At 48.0% G+C, this 19191-nt stretch overlaps 1 protein-coding gene across 1 annotated transcript in view; it reads left to right on the top strand.

The window, feature by feature from the left end:
• The first annotated feature begins 4891 nt into the window (after positions 1–4891).
• Cdh13 (cadherin 13) overlaps positions 4892–19191 on the top strand; it is a 1053312-nt gene continuing 1039012 nt past the window's right edge. The window contains exon 1 of the mRNA XM_031341534.1: positions 4892–5174. Coding sequence (XP_031197394.1) covers positions 5130–5174 — 45 coding nt within the window. The 5' untranslated portion in view covers positions 4892–5129. The remainder of the gene's footprint in view (positions 5175–19191) is intronic.

The raw sequence follows: 19191 nt of genomic DNA on the forward strand, positions 1-19191 counted from the left end.
CAACAGGAGCCATTAAGAGAATGAGCGAAAGCCATGGTTTCTGTACTCCATTGTCTCTGCTTCAGTCCCTACCTCTAGGTTTCTGCATAGTGTGTGGTCAGGACAGGAGTTCCTGTCCTGGCTCCCTTCAACCATGGACTGTAACTGGTGAGATGAAATAGACCTTTTCACCATCACGACGCAGAAAACAAAAACAAAAACAAAAAACAAAACAAAACAAATAAACACACAAACAAGAACCTCATTAGCTACCTTTCATGTCCTATCATCAAATACCTTCTGGAAAGCAGTAACTTGAGAGAGGAGAGGTTTATTTTGTCTCAGGTTCATTTTTGAGGGCAGATGTAGCCACAGGTGATCTGTGGTGGTGGAAGCAAATGGCAACCACTTGCTCATCTTAGTGGAATAAACAACAACAATATCGTTGTCATCATCTTTGTCATCATCATCATCATCAACAACAACAACAAAGAAAAACCTCCCCAAAAAATAGAGGTGGGGCAGGAAGTGTTAGCCTGTTTATCAAACTCAGGGCCTGAGTCCACCAGAGATGCACTTCATCCAGCTAGGGATCACATTCTAAGAGTTCTATAATCTTTGGAAGCAGCACTAGCATCTGGGGACCATGTGTTTAAACAGGCGATCTTGTGGGAGTGGAGAGTCCATCTCTCCCTCATCTATGCCTTAAGAGAGAGCAAACTGAAGCAGATAGGGCCTCTTGAGACTTGGACTTAGCTGGCCCGCCATTGTTTCATGTTCCTTACAAGTCCCATGGCATAGCCAAGTTCAAAGCAAAGCAAGAAATGCTGGTTGGAGTGAGGAATTGAGTGTCACAGAGGGCTAGAACAGGATTCTGGCTTAGGAAAAGAGACCTGAAGGATCGTGTGCTATCTTAGGATGACAGTATGGTTAGCACTAAGACTCGTTGGCTAGTGTATAGCATAGACTTCCTTCCATTCTGCCCAAGTATGTCAATTATATCCCAAGGCCTCCAGTCACTCTGAGAGCTGTCTCTTCTCATGGAAGTGCCTATTTATTTTGCCATTGTTCTGTTACAAACAACAGCCCAGGCAAAACTTGAAAAATGTATCTTGGTTATACTATACACCTATTGCTATCACACATACACATGTGCAAATGCATACACATATCCCATGGGCCTGTGCACATACACACAAGCATGTACACATCCATAGCCATTTCGTCACTATGGAATGTATTCAGCCGCATCATCTAAGCAGAGGAAATAGTCCCAACCCCTGGCACCCACAGGAGGCAGATGCCAGCTGTTGGATGATCTGTCCGTTCTTCAGCCAAGTTGAAGTGCCTTGAAAGGTTGTGAACCTTCATAGGTCTAAAGACAGTTTCCCATCTGCTATAGAGGTTGCTGAGGGCTGGCATAGAGGAGGCAGAGTTGGGACAGGTAGATAACTGTAGTTCTCAGGACTGGGCAGTATTGGCCACCATTGATCAATCCATCAACCGAAAGTCCCCCATTAGGGGCCCAAAAGGAAAGCAAGCTGAGCCACACAAACAAAGGGAAAAAAAGGATTTCTCTCTTTAGAAGTCTTTTGTCATCAGAAGGAAATGATTTATTTTCCGTCTTGGTTGATCAAAACTCCATCCCATGTTTTATGATCAAATTACATTTTCTGAGTAGAGAGGGGAATGGAGGAAAGGGACCAAATCATATTTGGGCTTTGGAGCCATTCTTAGAGTGTAACCATGTTAGGAGTCCCATTCTATTGAATGGAAATTGAGACTTAGAGTGTCAAAGCTACTAATTCAATATAGGTGGATCTGCAGGCCCCAACCCAGCCCTTATCCTGCTGGCAAGACTCTTCTGACCATTTTAAGCTTAGAGAGTCAATCATCCAAGTGTAATTAGGAACACCTCAAGGCTTGAGAACTCAACTCTTCCCAGCATTGGTGAGTGAGTTTGTAGAAGAGGCAAGGAAAGAGTAAGACAAAGGAATCCTTAGAGTCAACACTTGGCTGGAGCTTTTCTGCTGGAGAGTAGAAGCTCCCAGGACTGAAGCCCAGGGATGCTGGCGTGAGGTGATTAAGATTCCAGTTCACAAGCTGCATCTGTCTTTGCTGAAACCATCAAACCTGTAGGGCCATCTGTGTCCTAGATCATCACCTCAGCTATGTATGTGTGTGATGGATTTGAGATCCGACTAGAGAACTGCCCTTGGCCAAGCCAAATCATCTCACTCATGACTTGGGAGCGGGGTGGGGGTGGGGCCGTATATCTAATTACTGTCCTATTAATTAGGACAGAAAAACCATAGATTTTGGAGCTGGAGAAATGGCTTAGGGGTTAAGAGCACTAACTGGTTTTCTAGGGGTCCTGAGTTCAATTCACAGTAACCACATGGTGGCTCACAACCATCTGTAATGGGATCTGATGCCCCCTTCTGGTGTGTCTGAAGATAGCTACAGTGTACTCATATACATAAAATAAATAAATCTAAGAACAAAGCAAAACAAACAAACAAAGAAAAACATAAACCTTTAACACCACCAGGGTCAAGTCTGAAAGGCTGTTCTAAGCTGGGGGCTCTAGGATGGATAGGGCCTCTATTGTGACTGCACCTTCTTCACATTTGCTTTTCCTGTAGACATTTCCCTGAGAATACTCCCCAGTAAAGACACTTTGCACAGATGCCCCTGATCCCTATTACCAGGGAAACCAACCAACCTGTCTGACAGTGGCCGTGAAACACCCCAGCCTTGCAGTGACACATGCCACTCTCAATCACAGCTCCTTGGCTAGATCTGGTCACATGCTACACCCCAATCAGAAACAAGTCTAGCTCTGACATTTACTTAGAAGGCGGAAGACTAGATACATTTTGTGAGAGACACTAAGGATGATGGATTGGGGAGAACACAGGAAGGCTGACCAAAGTACAAAGGTAGGGCACCAATTGTCATTGAGTGTATCCTAGGACTCTCTCTACCTGATGAGAGGCCTCCCTGGGCAGAGCTGCTGTTATGGAGGTGAGGGAAGACCTTCCTATTCTACCAGTGCACCTTCACCTTGATTTTCCATCCTCCAAGCTGAACTGTCTCCCTTTTCTGTCTCCCTGTCTATATTTGCTAACTTCTGGTCTCAGGGTATCTGGCCCCTGGTAGACCAGATGACCGTTTTCCTGGAATAGAAATGAATAAAGAGATTTCAGATGCCTTTATTTGGACCTCTGTAGACTCCATGCTTGTCTGTTATCTCCGAGCAGCAATATGGGTATGGATTTCTGTACACATGGCCCTCACACTGTCCTCTTTATGGTATCTCATCTACTAAAGGACATGTTTATAAAATTCTCAAGGGCAGATGGGGCTGCTTAGTGATCAGATGAGAACTGATGAGGCAGTGGTTTCCTCCGTATCTCCTGTGGGCTCTCTGGATGGCATTGCTGTCTGTAGTGTGTGCAGTTGGCTAAAACAAACAAGCCCCAGTCATGAAACCATTACCACCAAGGCCCTTGGGAGGGGGGTCACACGTAATGACCTTATGACCAAGGGGCAGATAAGGGAAGAATTTTAGAAAGCATGTCAGTTTGAGTGTGTGAGGTGCTCATTCAGTGTGGTGCCACTGAATCCTCGGTGTGACCTTAGGAGTTTTAACCAGAAGACAAATGGAGACACCAAGCCCCGGCAACTTGGTGTAAATAAAGAGCTGGGGTGTCAGCAAGCTATTTGGGTTCCAGACTCTGGGATCCTCCTCACCTTCTGCTAGTTCTTGATTGGCTTTGCTCTTTATTCTTTAATACACACCAATCACTGTCTCATCATCCCAGACCCTGTGCTGGCGGTTGGAGTATTTCCCAAACCCATTGGATCTGAACGTGGTCCATTGCTCGGTGTCTCGCTTCGACAGATGCCACACGATATATTTATACCAGTATTGAGTGTAACTTATATACGTTTTCTACAACATAAAGCATGTCACTCATTTTTCATATTGCTTTGGCCACTAGGAAGCTCGTGTGTCCAAATCATAGCAAATCAGTTGTAGCTGGGAGTTAGAGTTTTAGTTTTCTAAACTTTTCTTGTGGCCCAAGTTTTCTATCTCGGTTGGATAAATGCCTTTTATTGTAAAACCCGTAAGTCCTCTCAGGAAGAAGGCTGCATGATAAAGACTTTGCTGTCTTAGCTTTAGATCTCTGCAAGGGAAGAAACGCCTTACATGTCCCTGTTTCTCTAATCTCCAATACTCCCCAACTGTAGGATTCCTTGAGCTATGGCTAGTACTGTTGCGAGCCCTTGGGAATAGCTCAGGGACTCTGAAAGGTCACATCCACATGGGAAAAACCAGAATTTGCTCAAGTCATGCTCCTGGCTTTGGTGCCAGGCTCATGCTTCTGGAGTGGCGGCCAGTCCCACCCTCACCTGAGCAGTTAATAAAATCTATTGCTCCTTGATGGATTTTCCCTGCAAGCTAGAATTGATCTGTCCTCTCTGTGATTTGTGGTGATGGCAGAAAAACACCAAACACCACCGGTGGCTGAGCCACTTTGGGTGGGTGGGGGGGAGTTGGAGTGGGGAGGGGGAATGGAAAAACAAAGCCAAAGAAATCTACCAGCAAGGCTTTGAGGGCATAGAGGGTTGGGGCTGCGGGGTCATTTTATGTGATTTATTGGGAATAAAGTGGATCTTATTAACATTTTAATAAAGAGAATCTTTTTTTGCAATGTGTTAGAAGTGGCTGCCGGTCCCGGGTGCAATTCCAGTTCTTAGGGAAAGTGGAATCAGATGGCATTGCCCAGCCTGATTTGTAAAGCTAAGCCCCAGGAGTCAAAAAAAAAAAAAAAAAAAAAAAAAAAAGCCGACGAGCCGCCTGCCTCCTTGCTCGGAGGGGGCTCTCTCCCTGCGAGATGCTCGCCCCTATCTGCCATGCAAAACGAGGGAGCCTTATGAAGGAATCCGTCTTGTAAAGCCATTGGTCCTGGTCATCAGCCGCTACCCAATGCTTTCGCGATGCTGCCGCTGATCTATTTGGGAAGTTGGCTGGCTGGCGAGGCAGAGCCTCTCCTCAAAGGCTGGCTCCCACGGAAAATATGCTCAGTGCAGCCGCGTGTGTGAATGCAAACGCCGCCAGGCGCTTCTTCTAGTCGGGCAAGATGCAGGCGAGAACTCCGCTCACCCTGTGCGTCCTGCTGTCCCAGGTAGGGAATGTGAGCCGCAGTCAGCGCGCTCCCACCAGCTTTCTGCATTCAGATCGCCGGGCTTGGTGATGGCCAGGAGCGATCGGAGGGGTCGCGGGGCTTCTGCTAACCGCCGTGCAGATAGACCCGGCTAGCTCACATGCGAGGTCACCCCCAGTTCCGATCCTAGAGGAGCCTGGCTCTTCTTGCCGGCTAGTGTGTGTGTGTGTGTGTGTGTGTGTGTGTGTGTGTGTGTGTGTGTGTAAGCTCATTCTGGGGAGGACAGAGCCTTTTTGCAAGCAAAGACGACATTCTGGCTGACATCAAGTGGGGTAACTTTGGTTTGCCTCCTCCAGAGGTTCATGCATCGGATACACACTCCTTTCGAGGCGACTCCTAGGGGTTGTGCTTGCCCCGTAGCCCGGTGCCTAAGCCGGGAGAAGAGCCATTCGGTTCGGCCGGCTGCCGGGCTGGGAGAGGCCGGAGCTGGCATCACTGACTTCCCGGGGCGATCGTCCTCTCTTCGCCCAGCTTGGCTGGCGAGCTGCAAGGCACCTCCCGCCAGCGGATCTCCGCAGCCCGGCTGCTGCTGTCTTTCAAAGCAAGGCGCCCGCCGCTCCCTCTTTGGGGTCTTCCGGCAGCTCTGCTCTCCAGCTCCGGGCTCAAAGGGGCCTGAGCACGGTCCCCTCTCCACAGCTCAGGCCCACTACCCCCAGCCCCTTGGGCCCCCATTGTCCAGACAGCTGGAGCTCCTGCCCGAGCCCGGGCTGCAGCCTCTGTTGTCTTCCCCGGGCGGGCGGGTGGCGCTGAGCACAAGGAAAAGTTCAAGCCTCCACACCAGGCTGCAGCTGCCTGGCGGATAACCCTTCACGTCGTTGTGGTGCCAGGGCAGGGTTGGGAGAGCAGGAGAGACATGTTGGGGCTCTCCTCAGCCCGGCTGAAGCTCGGAGAACCCTGGAAGTTTGAGTGTAGGAAAGCAACACTTAGGGGACAGGCCAGAGGCACTGGAGGCTGAGGGGGCACGCCCAGCCCTCCTCTGAGGACTGAAGCTCCAGGAAACATACTGGCATACTGGCTTGGTCCCTCCTTGTCCTAAAGGCAGCCTCTGGGACCTAGAGCTGGCAGCCTACAAGTGGGTGGTTGCAGAAGTGTAGGGCCACGCAGAGAGAACGGAGGGGGTTGGGGGAGGCGGGGATGCCTGAGGCATGGGTGTTGAGTTTCTGGGCAGGATTCTTGGGTGCCAGTGAAAAAGGCACAGGGTTGAGCATGAAGTGGGAAAGAGGAGAGGTAGTCAGGGTGCTGTAGGAAGCCTTCTAAGGGGAGATGGCTGCTGGAGAGGAGCTGGCACCCCAGAAATGCAATGACCATAGAAACGACCCAAGGGTGTGTGTGTGTGTGTGTGTGTGTGTGAGAGAGAGAGAGAGAGAGAGAGAGCGCGACCCTGCCAGGATCCTGAGTAAAAGATGCATACTGCTGGGCAGGCTCTCCTGTCCTGACTTCTGACATCTCCGTCAGTGGACACACAGTCCTGGGGTACACACAGTTGTTGCTCTTTTCTGCCAGAGGTTTTCTAACTGATTCTCTAGGGCCCTGCTATGGATCCTATGGTTATTTTTGAAGCAGCTTCCCACATCTCCAAAGCTCTAACTATCCCTAAGGCAGAAGGTTGTGTGTCTCCTAATTTAGCAAGGTGGGGCAAAGCACACCTGGATAGAAAGATCTAGACAGATCCTTCCTGCCCTCTGCTGCTATTAGACCCACCATGGGCAAGTTGTTCACCCTATCTGAGCTCTCAGCTTCTCCACAGTGGTAGAATCTATTATCATCAGCCTTGGACCTGCTGGGTGAACAAGGATGTGTGCAACAGGCAGCCCTAGGCAGTGTATTTCACGTGTCCCGCCTCTCTGGGAGCGGTTGGCATCTGGGGCATGGACTCTTGCCTTACCCAGGACTTTTATAGTTCTTCTGTCTTAGCACGTATTAGGTTCCAGGACTCAGGCAAACTGATGCTTTTCTATGAGTAAAGCAGACTGTGGGGGAGCTCCGGAGAGCCTGCTGGGGGCTAGGGGCTTCCTACAGGGCACCTCTTCAAAGGAACCAGTGTGTCTTCTCTTGCAGCGCTGGCTGGGCTGGCACTGGTGGCTTTGAAAACCCACTCAGTTGCTTCTGAACTGGAAATAAGTGGCCAGCCTTGAGGGGCTTATCTCTCACTTTGATTGTCTTTCATAATCAGAGCGCTCATCTGCATGAGGATAGTAACTGTTGTTCTCCAGGTTGAAGCACCTGGACGGGAAAAAGTCTCCACCAACTCCACTATGAGGTGCAGTAGAGTTCACCAGCAAGAGGGTTAAATGCAGAGGGGGCGGAGAGGGGGGGTCTTTGTGCCTTCAAGAAAAATGAGCAGGTATGTGGGGGTGCCTTTGAGTCAACAAGCCCAACCCAAACTTTTCTGAGGCAGAAAGAAAACAGAGGAAAGACAGAAACAATGTGAAAAAGCAAATTACTCACTGCCCTTAGGAGCTAGGGCAAGCCTGTGTGTGTTTTTCCACCCAGTCAAATGTACAGCAGGCACTGGGCCCAACTTGGAAGCTATCAGCCTCTGGCTGCTCATTGGCAGACTTGCCACCTTCCGAATTTGCATGCATTGGGGGTGGGGTGGGGGGCTTCTAAACAATAAGGACTGGAAGACCTCTTTTCTCCCCCTGGGTGTTCTGGGAAAACCTGTCCCGGAAGTAGCAGCTGGAATTTGGCCACTGACACGAAGGAGCAGAAGTGTGAGTTAGAAATTCCACTGTGGTCAGGATTGCCCACTCCCAGGAGGCAGCACTTCCACCCAGCCCAGCTTCGCACAATGCATGAGCAATCCCCCAAGAATTAACTTCTAGGGAGTGGCTCAGGTCTTGAGACTGTCCCTCCATGAGTTCCCAGAAGTATTCCCTGGGATTCTGTGCCGTTGGTTTAAAGTGGAAAGTTCTTCCCGAGAGAGTGAGAGTCTTGCCTTTCAGGACTTTAAGTGAGCCTCCACATCTTTTCATGTGGCTGTCACTCTGCCCATTCTATTTTAAGAGCCTGGTTCATGTGCAAAGCCTTTCTGATGAGGGCAGGGGCTCAGAGTCTGAGAGGGCACCTCCAGCCTGTGGCTCCTACTTACTTACAGCAGCCTGCACTATTTCAAAAGTTCTAGGGGACCAAGGATTTAAAGTAGTAAAAGTTCACATGTCTAAACATTATTACAAATATTTTTAGCAAATCCCAAAATAGTTTTAATACACCGCCAGGCTGAATAAGTGACCTGGATTTATGTAATTCTACCATGTTACTGGAAGCCTTAAAGGTCTTCTTAGCAGATCTTCCTCTTCTACCTCTTCTCTTCTAGAAGCCTCTTCTGTGTGTTAAAATAAAATCATCCATTACCAGCCCCCCCCCCCCAAAAAAAATTATGCCCAGCCATGGTACTATCTTCAGGAACTAGGACTTTGCTATGGCAATCACTTGGTCACCTGAAGTTAACTCTCTAGATGAAGTGAGAGTGCAGATTTTCAAAACCTCATCCTTCCTTTCTGTCTAAAAACACAACTACCAGAGGAGCCCAGATAACTTCTATTTTTTGGAAGTCAAGAAAAAGACAAAGCTGTGCTGTCAATTCCTCTCTGGCTGACAGGCACATTATCTTAACAACCTAAAATTGTTCAGCGGTTGTGTGTGTGCGTACACATGCCCATCTTTGTGTGGTTTGATCTTGTTTTGTACCTGATGAAAATTTTCTCCAGAAGGGGGCTCCATCCACAGCCTTACAAAATTTTGAGCCTGCAGTTCTTATTCTGGAGAATTCCTGTGAAGCAAAGCACTTCCGTCAGAACGAAACTCTCTTTATTCTGGATTTTCTGCTATACACTGTCCTGGATGAGAGGTTCTATCATTCCCCACTGACTATTCATCCTTTTCTCTTCCCTTCTTATTGCTGTGGTCACTGTTCTATCTTCACTCCTCCAACCTTCCTTCCCTGGAAGGGTGAGTGCAGGAATAATTTTCAAAGGACTTTGCAGACAACGCAGTCTGAACTATGACGAAGTTTGGACATTTCCCGGCATTTTGATTTTGGTTGGATCTGGCTTTGTTCTTCTGGCAGCAGAAGCAGAAACCATTTCATCTGGGAAGGAAGATAATTTTTCCCCAAGACACATCATCCAGAAGAGTGAATCCCCCAGTCTCAGCTTGTGCCCCAGCACCTCTTGAAAAGGAGAAGGAAATATTCGCCTGTCATCCAATCACAATGATCAGTCCGGTAGAATCAAATCAAGTAGCCAGAGGCTTGGGCCCTCCTTCCATTTAGCTGTCAGCAAGGTGTCCAGACGCCTTGGAGAATCTGGCCTCCTGAGGGATGCTGCCAACACAATTCTCCAGGGCTTGTCTCCTCTGCCACCACAGACGTGGGAGGGTGGCTGTATCCTGGGGTTAAGGGTGGGAGTCATCCTTCTCCCTCAGGTTAAGACTAATGAGGAGAACTGGCATCTGAGACATCTCCCCACCTAGGCAGAGACCAGTGGAGGAGGTGGATTGGGTGATTAACAGACTGGAACTCCTGCCATCTGCCTGCTGGGATCTGTCCCAACGCTTCCACTCTGGCTTCTGGACAGGGCTTGGAGACTGGCAGCCCCTGGTCAGCTTGAACCCATGGGAGCAACTGGTGCCCAAGTCTTTTGAAATTCATGACATCAATACCTTTGAAAGATGGTCCAGGTTTTCTGTATGTCTTGAAAACTCAGTGGCCCTGGCTATTTAAGCTCTCTTTCTCTGTGGTGCTGGTTGGCAGGAGCTGAGCCACTACTGCCTCTTTCAGGCAGAACCTGCTTTGTATTTGGCCAGAAACCTCCCCAACCCCTCCCCGAAGCACAGCACCCCGCCATAGGAATTCCACCTAATTGAACCCATCACTGAATGATTCTGCTGTCATGCTGTCATAAACTGAGGCTCAATCCAATCAACGTGGATAACTTTTTAGTGATATACTACTTTAAAAGGAAGTTGTGCAGGTGTAGGGTGTTGGCCCCATGGGTAAGAGTGTTGTACAAGCATCAGGACTTGGGTTTAAAATCCCCCAAACCAATGTGCCTGAAGTCCCGCCGCTGTGACAGATGGAGGCAGAAGGATCACTAGGGCTTGATGGCCACCAGCTTACCTCCACACTCAGTGAGAAAACCTGTCTCAAGGGAACAAGACAGAGAGTGATGGAGCAGGGCACCCTATGCTCTCTGTAGACCCTGTAGACTCTGAGCAAGTGCACACAAGTGTGGGCGCTTCCTCCCCTCCCCACCCCTGGTCCCGCACATATTCACATAATAATAGTGAAACACAGTAATGAGGACGATGAAAGGGAGGAGCAGGTGGCTTTTGGATCCCTGTGATGAAATACACAGATGTGGGTGTAAGAGCACCAAGGCCACCCCTCCTTCTCCGGAACGTTATTATCAGTGCTCTTGGAGATTAACAGTACCCAGACCGAGGCGGCCTCACTCACAGTAGTGACGTGTAGACCTGCAGCACCCTGCGGCGCTGAGTGGCTGTGAACCCTGGTATGTTAGAGATATGATATGTGACCTGGGATGTGTTACACCCTCCATATCCCCATGTATCAGCAGCCAGGGCAGCAGAAGAGGGAAGCCGAGAAATCACATTCCCAACAGCAAATTCAAAGCAGAGAAGGAACTGGAAGTGAGGCAAGGCTATGAACCCAAAGCCTACCCCCAGTGATAGACTTCTTCAGCAAATGTACATCGGCTCCCCAGACAGCGTCACCAAGTGGGATCCAAGTGTTCCAACCCCTGAGCCTCTGGAGGCTATTCCTCACTCAAACCTCTATGCTGCTGGTGATGGTCTGCATCTGTCTTTGAACATTTGATGCCCACCATGGTCCCAAATACAGTGTCAGTGCTGTAGACGTTCTCTGACTCCACAAACATTACAGCAATCTGTGTGTCTCGCCCCACTGTACTGGATAGGCCTCTGAAGACTCTTATTTGCCATAGCTATAACCCTCCCATCCCCCAAAGGAGAGTAAAAATAACTACACAACCCAGAAGTAAAGTGATTTTTTTTTCACTGCCAGCCAAAATCAAGTTCTTGAAAATTAACATTAGCAACAGACATGTTTTGGCATGTCACATCTAACTTCAGAGACACCATCCAGTGTCACCGATCTTCTGTAGAGGCAAAAAGACCCTGTGTGTCTCAGATGAATACAAGCTGGGCTGGGTGGAGGGTGGAAGCATTGACACATGCCCAGGGAGGGCCAGAAATGAGCTCATCCTCCTGTAGAGTCTGGAGACCTGCAAAGGAATGTGGCAGCCTTCATCCCTGCCTCTGCCCCCCTCACCTCCCCAGGCTGTTGCCTCCCTCCTAGGTGGAAGAGTTCCATTTGTGCTGTGTGATCCAGGACAGAGATGGTAGCTGTGTACTCCTGAAGCATGTGCTTTAGAATCGCTGTAGAATCCATAGCTGGGCTGGGCTGGGCAGGCTCACCCTCAACTGCCATGAGCTCTGGGCATTTGGGGACATCTGACTCAGAGGTGACAAGTTATAGCCTGTGGGCTGGTTCCTGCCTGAAGCATGTTTTTATAAATAGTTTTCTTGGACTGAAGCCACACCTCTTTCGTTTTATAGAATTGTTACGGCTGCTTTGTGCTTTAACAACAGAGTTAAAGCTGCCTGGCCTTCAATGCCATCTGTCTCTTTGCAGAAGAAGTCAGCTGGCCCTTGGTTTAAGTCAAACATTACAGGCAAAGTAGGTGCATAGAGACTTTTCAAAGGGGTGTGGCAAGAGTTTCAACCATCAGGGACTCTCCCTCTCAGGCCTCAGGACTGAAATAAGTTGCTCTTAGGAGAATTCACTTTGGACTAGTATGCCCACAGATACCTAGGATTTCTGTGGTGGTCCACTGTGTTTCATATAAGAGTGGTGTCTTTTGGGCCCTGCTGCTAATATGCCAATTCAGTTCCTGTTCTCTTGGGGCTCTGCTTTGGCAGGGGGGATCAATATCAATTAATGAATAATTTAAAAGCAAGACAACCACCATGAAGGAAGGCAACACAGTTGTGTGAGGTCACACCACCACACATATTGTGCTTATCTAGTCTTTATCTTTCACCATTAACTGAAATATCCACCCCATAATGGCACATATTGCTGGCATCTGATTCATCCAAGCCTGCATTCCTGTGGCTCACTACAGTGCCTGGCACAGCGTAGGCACCCAGCAAACATGAACGGATGAACAGATGAATAATGGAAGTAAGAAAGGCATCAGACCCAGATAAAAGGTCTAGGAGGCTTCTCTGACAGGCTTGTGAAGGTGGGCATGAGAGAGGCATAGACTGAGTTACGCCTCTGTGCAGAAGTGGACAACCCAGCCTGAACCGTGGTAAGGGGTGTGGCCAAGAGGTAGCAAGCCTTTGGACCTTTGCCGATGACTTCAAGAGTTTTAGTATTTGTTTCCAAGTGATGGACAGCTATGTAGATCACAAGGAGTGACATGGTCTGATTTCCACTTTCAGAAGGTCATCCACCTTCAGGGTAGCAAATGTCTGGAGGGGGATATGGCTGGGAGAAGGTATTATGAGCCTGAGCTCGTGGAGAGGAGTCATCTAGAGGAGAGGGGACAGGACACTTGAGATAAATGGTTCAGGGCACTTATGGGGAGGATCTGCAGGGTATGGGGGTGCCTGGCTTAGATATATCAGACCAGGGCTGAAGGGAAAGGGATCCTGCTTCTGTTCTGGCTTTTCTAATGGGAACTCGTCATTCAAAGAGGAGCACAGGCACTTGACAATAGCTGAGCCCCTGTGTTTATGTGTGTGTATGTGTGTTGTGGGGGTGCTAGCTAGACCATGTAGTGCATAGAGGAGCATCTGGATGCCATTATATGGGTGTCCCCAAACCCTGTGCATACCTGCCTTGGGGGTTTGTACCATAAGAGCCTGGATATGTCCTTGATTCAAGTGACCCAGGTAAAGCGTCTTTAATTAACCAATCTCTGAGAGTTTTCATGCAAAAGATATTTGAGAGGAACCTTGCCAAGCCTTTTAATGGTTTTGTGAACATTCAATAAGCAGTGCTAGAAATATTTTTAACATGGAGCAAATAATGATCTCCCACTTCCAGAGTCATTTGACGAATGCTAACAAGCCTATCTTCCAGAATAAGGTTTGTCAGCAGTAACTTCCATGTTCTGAACACAGGATAAGAATATCCAACTGGGTGCCAGGCAATGGGCCTCTGACAAATGCCTAACAACTGGATCTCCCTTTCTTTTCCTCTTTCAAAAAATTCTAAACCATGTGGTTTGCACTATTTGACCATTTCTGTAGTGTACATACTCCCACCATGGGTGGTTTCCACCTACCAACCTGTAAGTTCCCTAAAACATCACAATGGCTATCTTGGAAGTTATTATTAACTGACTCCTACACACTGTGAACCTGGAAGCTATTTCAAGCCTTCATCTCATTAACAGTGCAACCTTTAGCAAAGGAGCCTCAGTGGTCTCATCCATAAAATGGATCAGCTTCTCTTGTGGTTGAAACAGACAGAGGGAAAGATGGGTGTGGTGGTGTGAGTGACTCTGTCTCAGAACCAACCAACCAACCAACCAAACAAACAATCTTAGGTGTCCCAGGCATGGTGGCACATGGCTGTAGTCCCGATACTCTGGAAGATCAAGGCTATCTTGGCCTACATAGTGATGTCTGGGCCAGCCAGGTCTACCTAGTGAGACTCTGTCTCAAAACCAGATGAGAACCCCAATGAATGCTGAGGTGGATGGTACCTGACGAAAAGAACATAGCTTCTACATGTATGTACATGAACCTACACTGATAGGTAATTAAGTATTTGATGGTGCATACATTCATGGATTTGGAGCTACAGGGAGGCCTGATAAATTGTAAAGATATTTACAAGTGACTCTGGTCATGATTGCTGGCAAGGCTTCCATCCCCCAACCCCCACCCACCTCTCCAGCTTCTCCTTTGTGCAGGATTCCACTGCCATGTTATAGGCCCCAATGAAAGCCCATGGTAAGTCCCCAGAGCAGCACTAAGACATGTTTGAATTTAGCTCTCATTGGTTATGGGGTCTGTATAACCCTCAAAGCTTCCTTGTTATTCAGATGTCCAGGAGTGTTAACTCAGTCTCTTGGTTTGAGTTCTTCCAAATAGCAATGGAAAGATACAAGCTTGGGTGCCAAGGACTAATCTGGAAGGTGACCCAAGGGCTCAGAAGTGAATGAGTAGAGACCGAGTGACGGAATGCCACTAAACCAGTGTTGAATGTGGCATTGATCTGATACTGTCATGGGAAACGAGCTCATGGTTGCTGGGGTCTGTACAGGAAGACTATGGAAAATCTGAATCATCCATCTGAAAGATAGGCAGGTAGATGTTACCTGTGCCCACCTTTTGCTGCTGCTCTCATCCTGGTGCCCCTGGCCCCATGCACTCTGTATTTCTCTGGAGCCTTTGCTGGTCTGGTGAGCATCCATGGTTTGGGAGGTTCCTGAGCAGAAGAATGGAGAGGCATGCAGGTGTGTGAACTGTTGGTCTGTACCCTGGTATGACTATATGATATCCCATTTGCCATTGTCAGGAGTTCCTGGAACCTCTTCCCTCCCCCTGCCACCCCCAATACAATCAATGATGGAAAAAAGGACCATGGTAATGCACTTTTCCTTTTGTTTTTTTGTTTGTTTGTTTGTTTTGGTTTGGCTTGGTTTTTCAAGACAGGGTTTCTCTGTGTAGCCCTGGCTGTCCTGGAACTCACTCTGTAGACCAGGCTGGCCTTGAACTCGGAAATCTACCTGTCTCTGCCTCCCAAGTGCTGGGATTAAAGGTGTGCACCACCAACGCTGGGCTTGGACTTTTCTTTTTAAGATTTTATCTATTTATTTTATTTTTCTTGTTGTGAGTGTGTGTTTACATGTGAGTGGGGACATGAATGTATATGCATATTTGTCTGTATATGGAAACATGTGCACATGCAGATGCCTGAAGTTGACACTGGTGTCTTCTTTGACCAGTCTCCCCTTTTAGGCAGGGTCTGTTCCTGAAGTCAGAGTTCACCAATTCTGGCTCATCTAGCTTGCAAGCTTGCCCTAGGGAGGCCATCTCTGCCTCCTGAGTGCAGGGATTACAAGAGGCCATCACACCTGCTTGGCTTTTATGTGGGTTCTAGGGAATCCACAATCTGGCCCTCTTGTTAAGCTTTATCAACAGAATTGTGTCCTCATCTGATGAGCATTCTGTTGAGCCTTCTGATCTGGGGTGAACACACATCTCTAGATACTCCCTTCCCTGCTAGATGGTCAGTCACACTCTGCAAATGCCCTGGGTTGCTACCTTAGCCTTGGTTTTGATATAGAACATTTCCCTCGCCCCTTTGAGGTAATAAGTAAGCAAACTGAGGTGAGAGGAGTGAACTGTGGCTATCTGTAGGGCAGCAGATTGGAGGAAAGTAAGGAATCTGAAAGAAATGGCCTTCACCCATTCATTCAGTAAATCATCACTGCCAAGTACCTACTAAGTGTGCAGCACCCTTCAAAGTACTGGGAATGCAGAAGTGAGGAAGGTAAACCAGATGTCTTTCTGTGAGCAGGGGGATATATGCTGTCCATCATGAGGCAATGAGTGCTATGAAGTATGATAAAGCAGGAGAGAGTCAGAGACACAGAGAGATGGAGAGGGAGAGACAGAGGGGGTGAGACAGAGAGAGAGACTGTCAGAGAGAGACACACAGAGAGACAGAGAGACAAACATACACATACATAGAGGGGGAGAGACAGAGAGACAGAGACAGAGAGCTAGAAAGACAAAGAGAGACAGACAGAGACAGAAACAGAGAGAGACAGAGATAGAAAGAAAGACAGAGATAGAGATAGACAAAGAGACAGAAAGAGACAGAAACAGAGAGAGACAGACAGACACACACATATGGAGAGAGAGAGAGAGAGAGAGAGAGAGAGAGAGAGAGAGAGAGAGAGAGAGAGAGAGAGACTACAAGCCCTGCCTCTGCTATCTGTTGGCTCCTGGGTAACAGATTACTATATTCCCATGTTTTCTTAACTCACTTCTGCCACCCTCTGAGCCCTGTGATTATGTGGTTTACTTTCAAAGTGATGCTGTGAGTTGTTTGTGGAGAACAGAATTGGTGTTCCATGGATGGATGTTGAACAATTGGAGTCAATTGCAGCCTCACATCCAGCTCTGGACTGTGGGTTGGTTGGTTGAATTCATCTAGAGAGATTCCACTTTGTTATTGTTGATTTAATTCATCTGGAATAATTCTAAATTGGTATTGTTGACATACAATGGAGTTGAATTTTACTCAGAGGTTGGGTTATAAAGTCAGGGTTTAAAGCAAACACAGAGTTGTCATTAACCTTGAAATCTTTGAAGTTGCCCATTAAAGTGCAGTGTGCGTGGTTTTGTGTATGCAAGCCTGTGCTGTAATCAATATGGAAAAAATGTATAATGCATGCAGTCATGTACAGTGCATAACAAAGAACACAGGCAAGATATAATTTCACAACACTTAATTGCAGTAGTGACATTGTTCTTTTTCCTTCTGTCTTTTTTTTTCCTGGTTGAAAGAACTAGATTTGTGATTGTTAAATGTGTATATGATGAGATTCCTTGCATTCATTTAAGCTGGGCTCCTAGTTATACCTTCTACCCCTGGATATGCACCTTATTTTTATTTTTTTATCCCAGTCAGCCTTTCAGTAAGGGGAGGAGAGCTGCAAAGACAACAGCAAAATGGCAGCTGTCTGTGTGGTGTTGGCTACAGGTGAGGAGCCGTCCCTGTGTGGTGTTGACTATGAGGGACCATCTCCAGAGCTTTAAATGGATCCGCTTACCAAGTCTTTGTAATGAAGAGTTCACTCTGATTCCATTGCCAACATGGGAAAGACCCTGGAGGCCGGATATAGGTCACACTATGGGTCTATGCAATGGAAAGAACTGTTCTGGGTGGGCAAACCCACAGAAACAGAAAACAGGTTAGTGGTTGGCTAGGGCTTGGGAGGGGTCAGAGCAAGGGACTATGAATGGGTATGGGGTTTCTTTGGGATGCTAGCAATGTTTTGAAATGGGATAGTAGTGTGATCCATGCCTACCAGTTCTATGAACATGTTTTCTAAGCCCATAGCAAGGTATATTTTGACACAAATCATGTCATGTTAATTGTGTCTCACTGCAGTGTGAGTAGACGGAAACCCAAACAACTCTGGGTCCCAGCAGTCTGGGCACAGGGCTTTAGGTGCTTGGTGCCCACACACGGGACCTTTGCTGCAGGCACGCATCATGAATGGTCCCATTGCATTTTACTTCCACGAACTTGGCTGCTGCAGAAGATGAATGTATTCTCCACCCTCCTTCATTGCTGGCGCCTGACTAGAGGCAACTTGAGGAAGGAAGGGATTATTTTGATTCAGTTCACAGCCACAGTCTGTTTCTGTGAGGTGTCATTGGAGGCAGGAGCATGAGGCAGGTGGTTACGTCTCATCCACAGTCAGGAAGCAGAGAGAGATGAATGCTGGGATTCAGTATGCTTTTGTTCTTTTGTTCAGTCCTGGAGCCCAGTGCGGCCCCTAACGTGGTGGCCACCCACATTCAGGGTGGGCCTTCCCTAGCAGTTTGAACCTTTCCGGAAACCCCATCACAGGCGGACCCAGTAGTGTGTTTCCCTGGTGATTCTAAGTCCAGTTGGAAATTAACCACCGTGCTTTCCTGTCCCCTCTACTAGAGAGAGAGATGGTGTGGCAAACTTGGTACTGACAAGGTGGCAGCACCAAGATGGAGACCTGGGCAGTTTGGGCCTGCATCTCACTCTTGCTGGAAGCACCAATTTTTCTCAGGCTGGATTCATCCAATTAAAGGCACCTGTATGGCCCAGAGTGGCAGGTAACCAGAGCCCATTAGGAACAAAGCCAGGGCTCTCCACTTCTCTTTTGCTGTCTTGTGAAGTGCGTTAAGGATCCTCTTCATCTATGGGGTTGTTAGCCCAGCTAAGGCTCTCTGTCTAAGGGGCTGACAGCTAACGGCAAACATGGCTAACAGGTTTCCCCCTTTGCCCTTCTCCTCCTTGCTAAGAAGGATTATATTATATTATATTAGATTATATTCCTAAAGCTAGCCCCAAGGTAAATTCTCTTATTTGGCCACTGACTCATTCCTGAGACCAAACACCAAGGTTCAAAAGTCAAAATTCATGATTTGGCTAACATGTCCAACCAGGATTTACCAACTCACCCTAGGACAGACTACCCCACTTTCCCCCTTAAAACCCTACTCCTGCAGAAACACCCTTTCTCTCTCTCTCTTTTTTTTTTTTTTGGTTGTACTTGCTATTGCTGCTGCCTTTGTAGCACCCCCTCCGCCCCACACACTGCTCACTGCTTGCCCCTCATGGTTAATAAATCTCCTTCGAGCTGAGAATTTAGTATCTGGTTATGTCCTGTACCAATTCTAGGGGGCTGACCTCCCTTCCATGGGGGCAGGAAGAAGTGAGAGGAATGGACTTGCTTGGCATGCTATAACCGGAATTATGCTCACACTGATATCATGTTCTGGAAGGATTTACCTAAATCAGCATGATCCATGGCCTTGTGTCAATCAAAGACTTCCACAGACTGGGCGGTGATGGGGAGGGGACCTAAGCCTCGTGTGGGTCTTGTGCCGACAGCCAGCACCTCTTGCTTTTCCACTTAAGGACACCACCTTCTGCAGGTCCCAGCCCCACCCCCACCCCCCACTCTGAAGATGACTCCTTTTGCCCTCACAGATGGGTTAGCTCTTTGCATGTGTGTGTGTGTGTGTGTGTGTGTGTGTGTGTGTGTGTGTGTGTATGTGTGTGTGCAACCAGAAAGGGCAGCCGAGGGCTGGTCTCCTGGCCAGCCATACATGTCAGTGTTGACATGTATGGCTTTGTAAAGACAAAGCTTTGGCGGGGTATCTGTGCCTTCCTGGGTCTGCAGCTTCAAGGGACATG

Source organism: Mastomys coucha, unplaced genomic scaffold (genome assembly GCF_008632895.1).
Source record: "Mastomys coucha isolate ucsf_1 unplaced genomic scaffold, UCSF_Mcou_1 pScaffold22, whole genome shotgun sequence".
NCBI classification, from domain to species: Eukaryota; Metazoa; Chordata; class Mammalia; order Rodentia; family Muridae; genus Mastomys; species Mastomys coucha.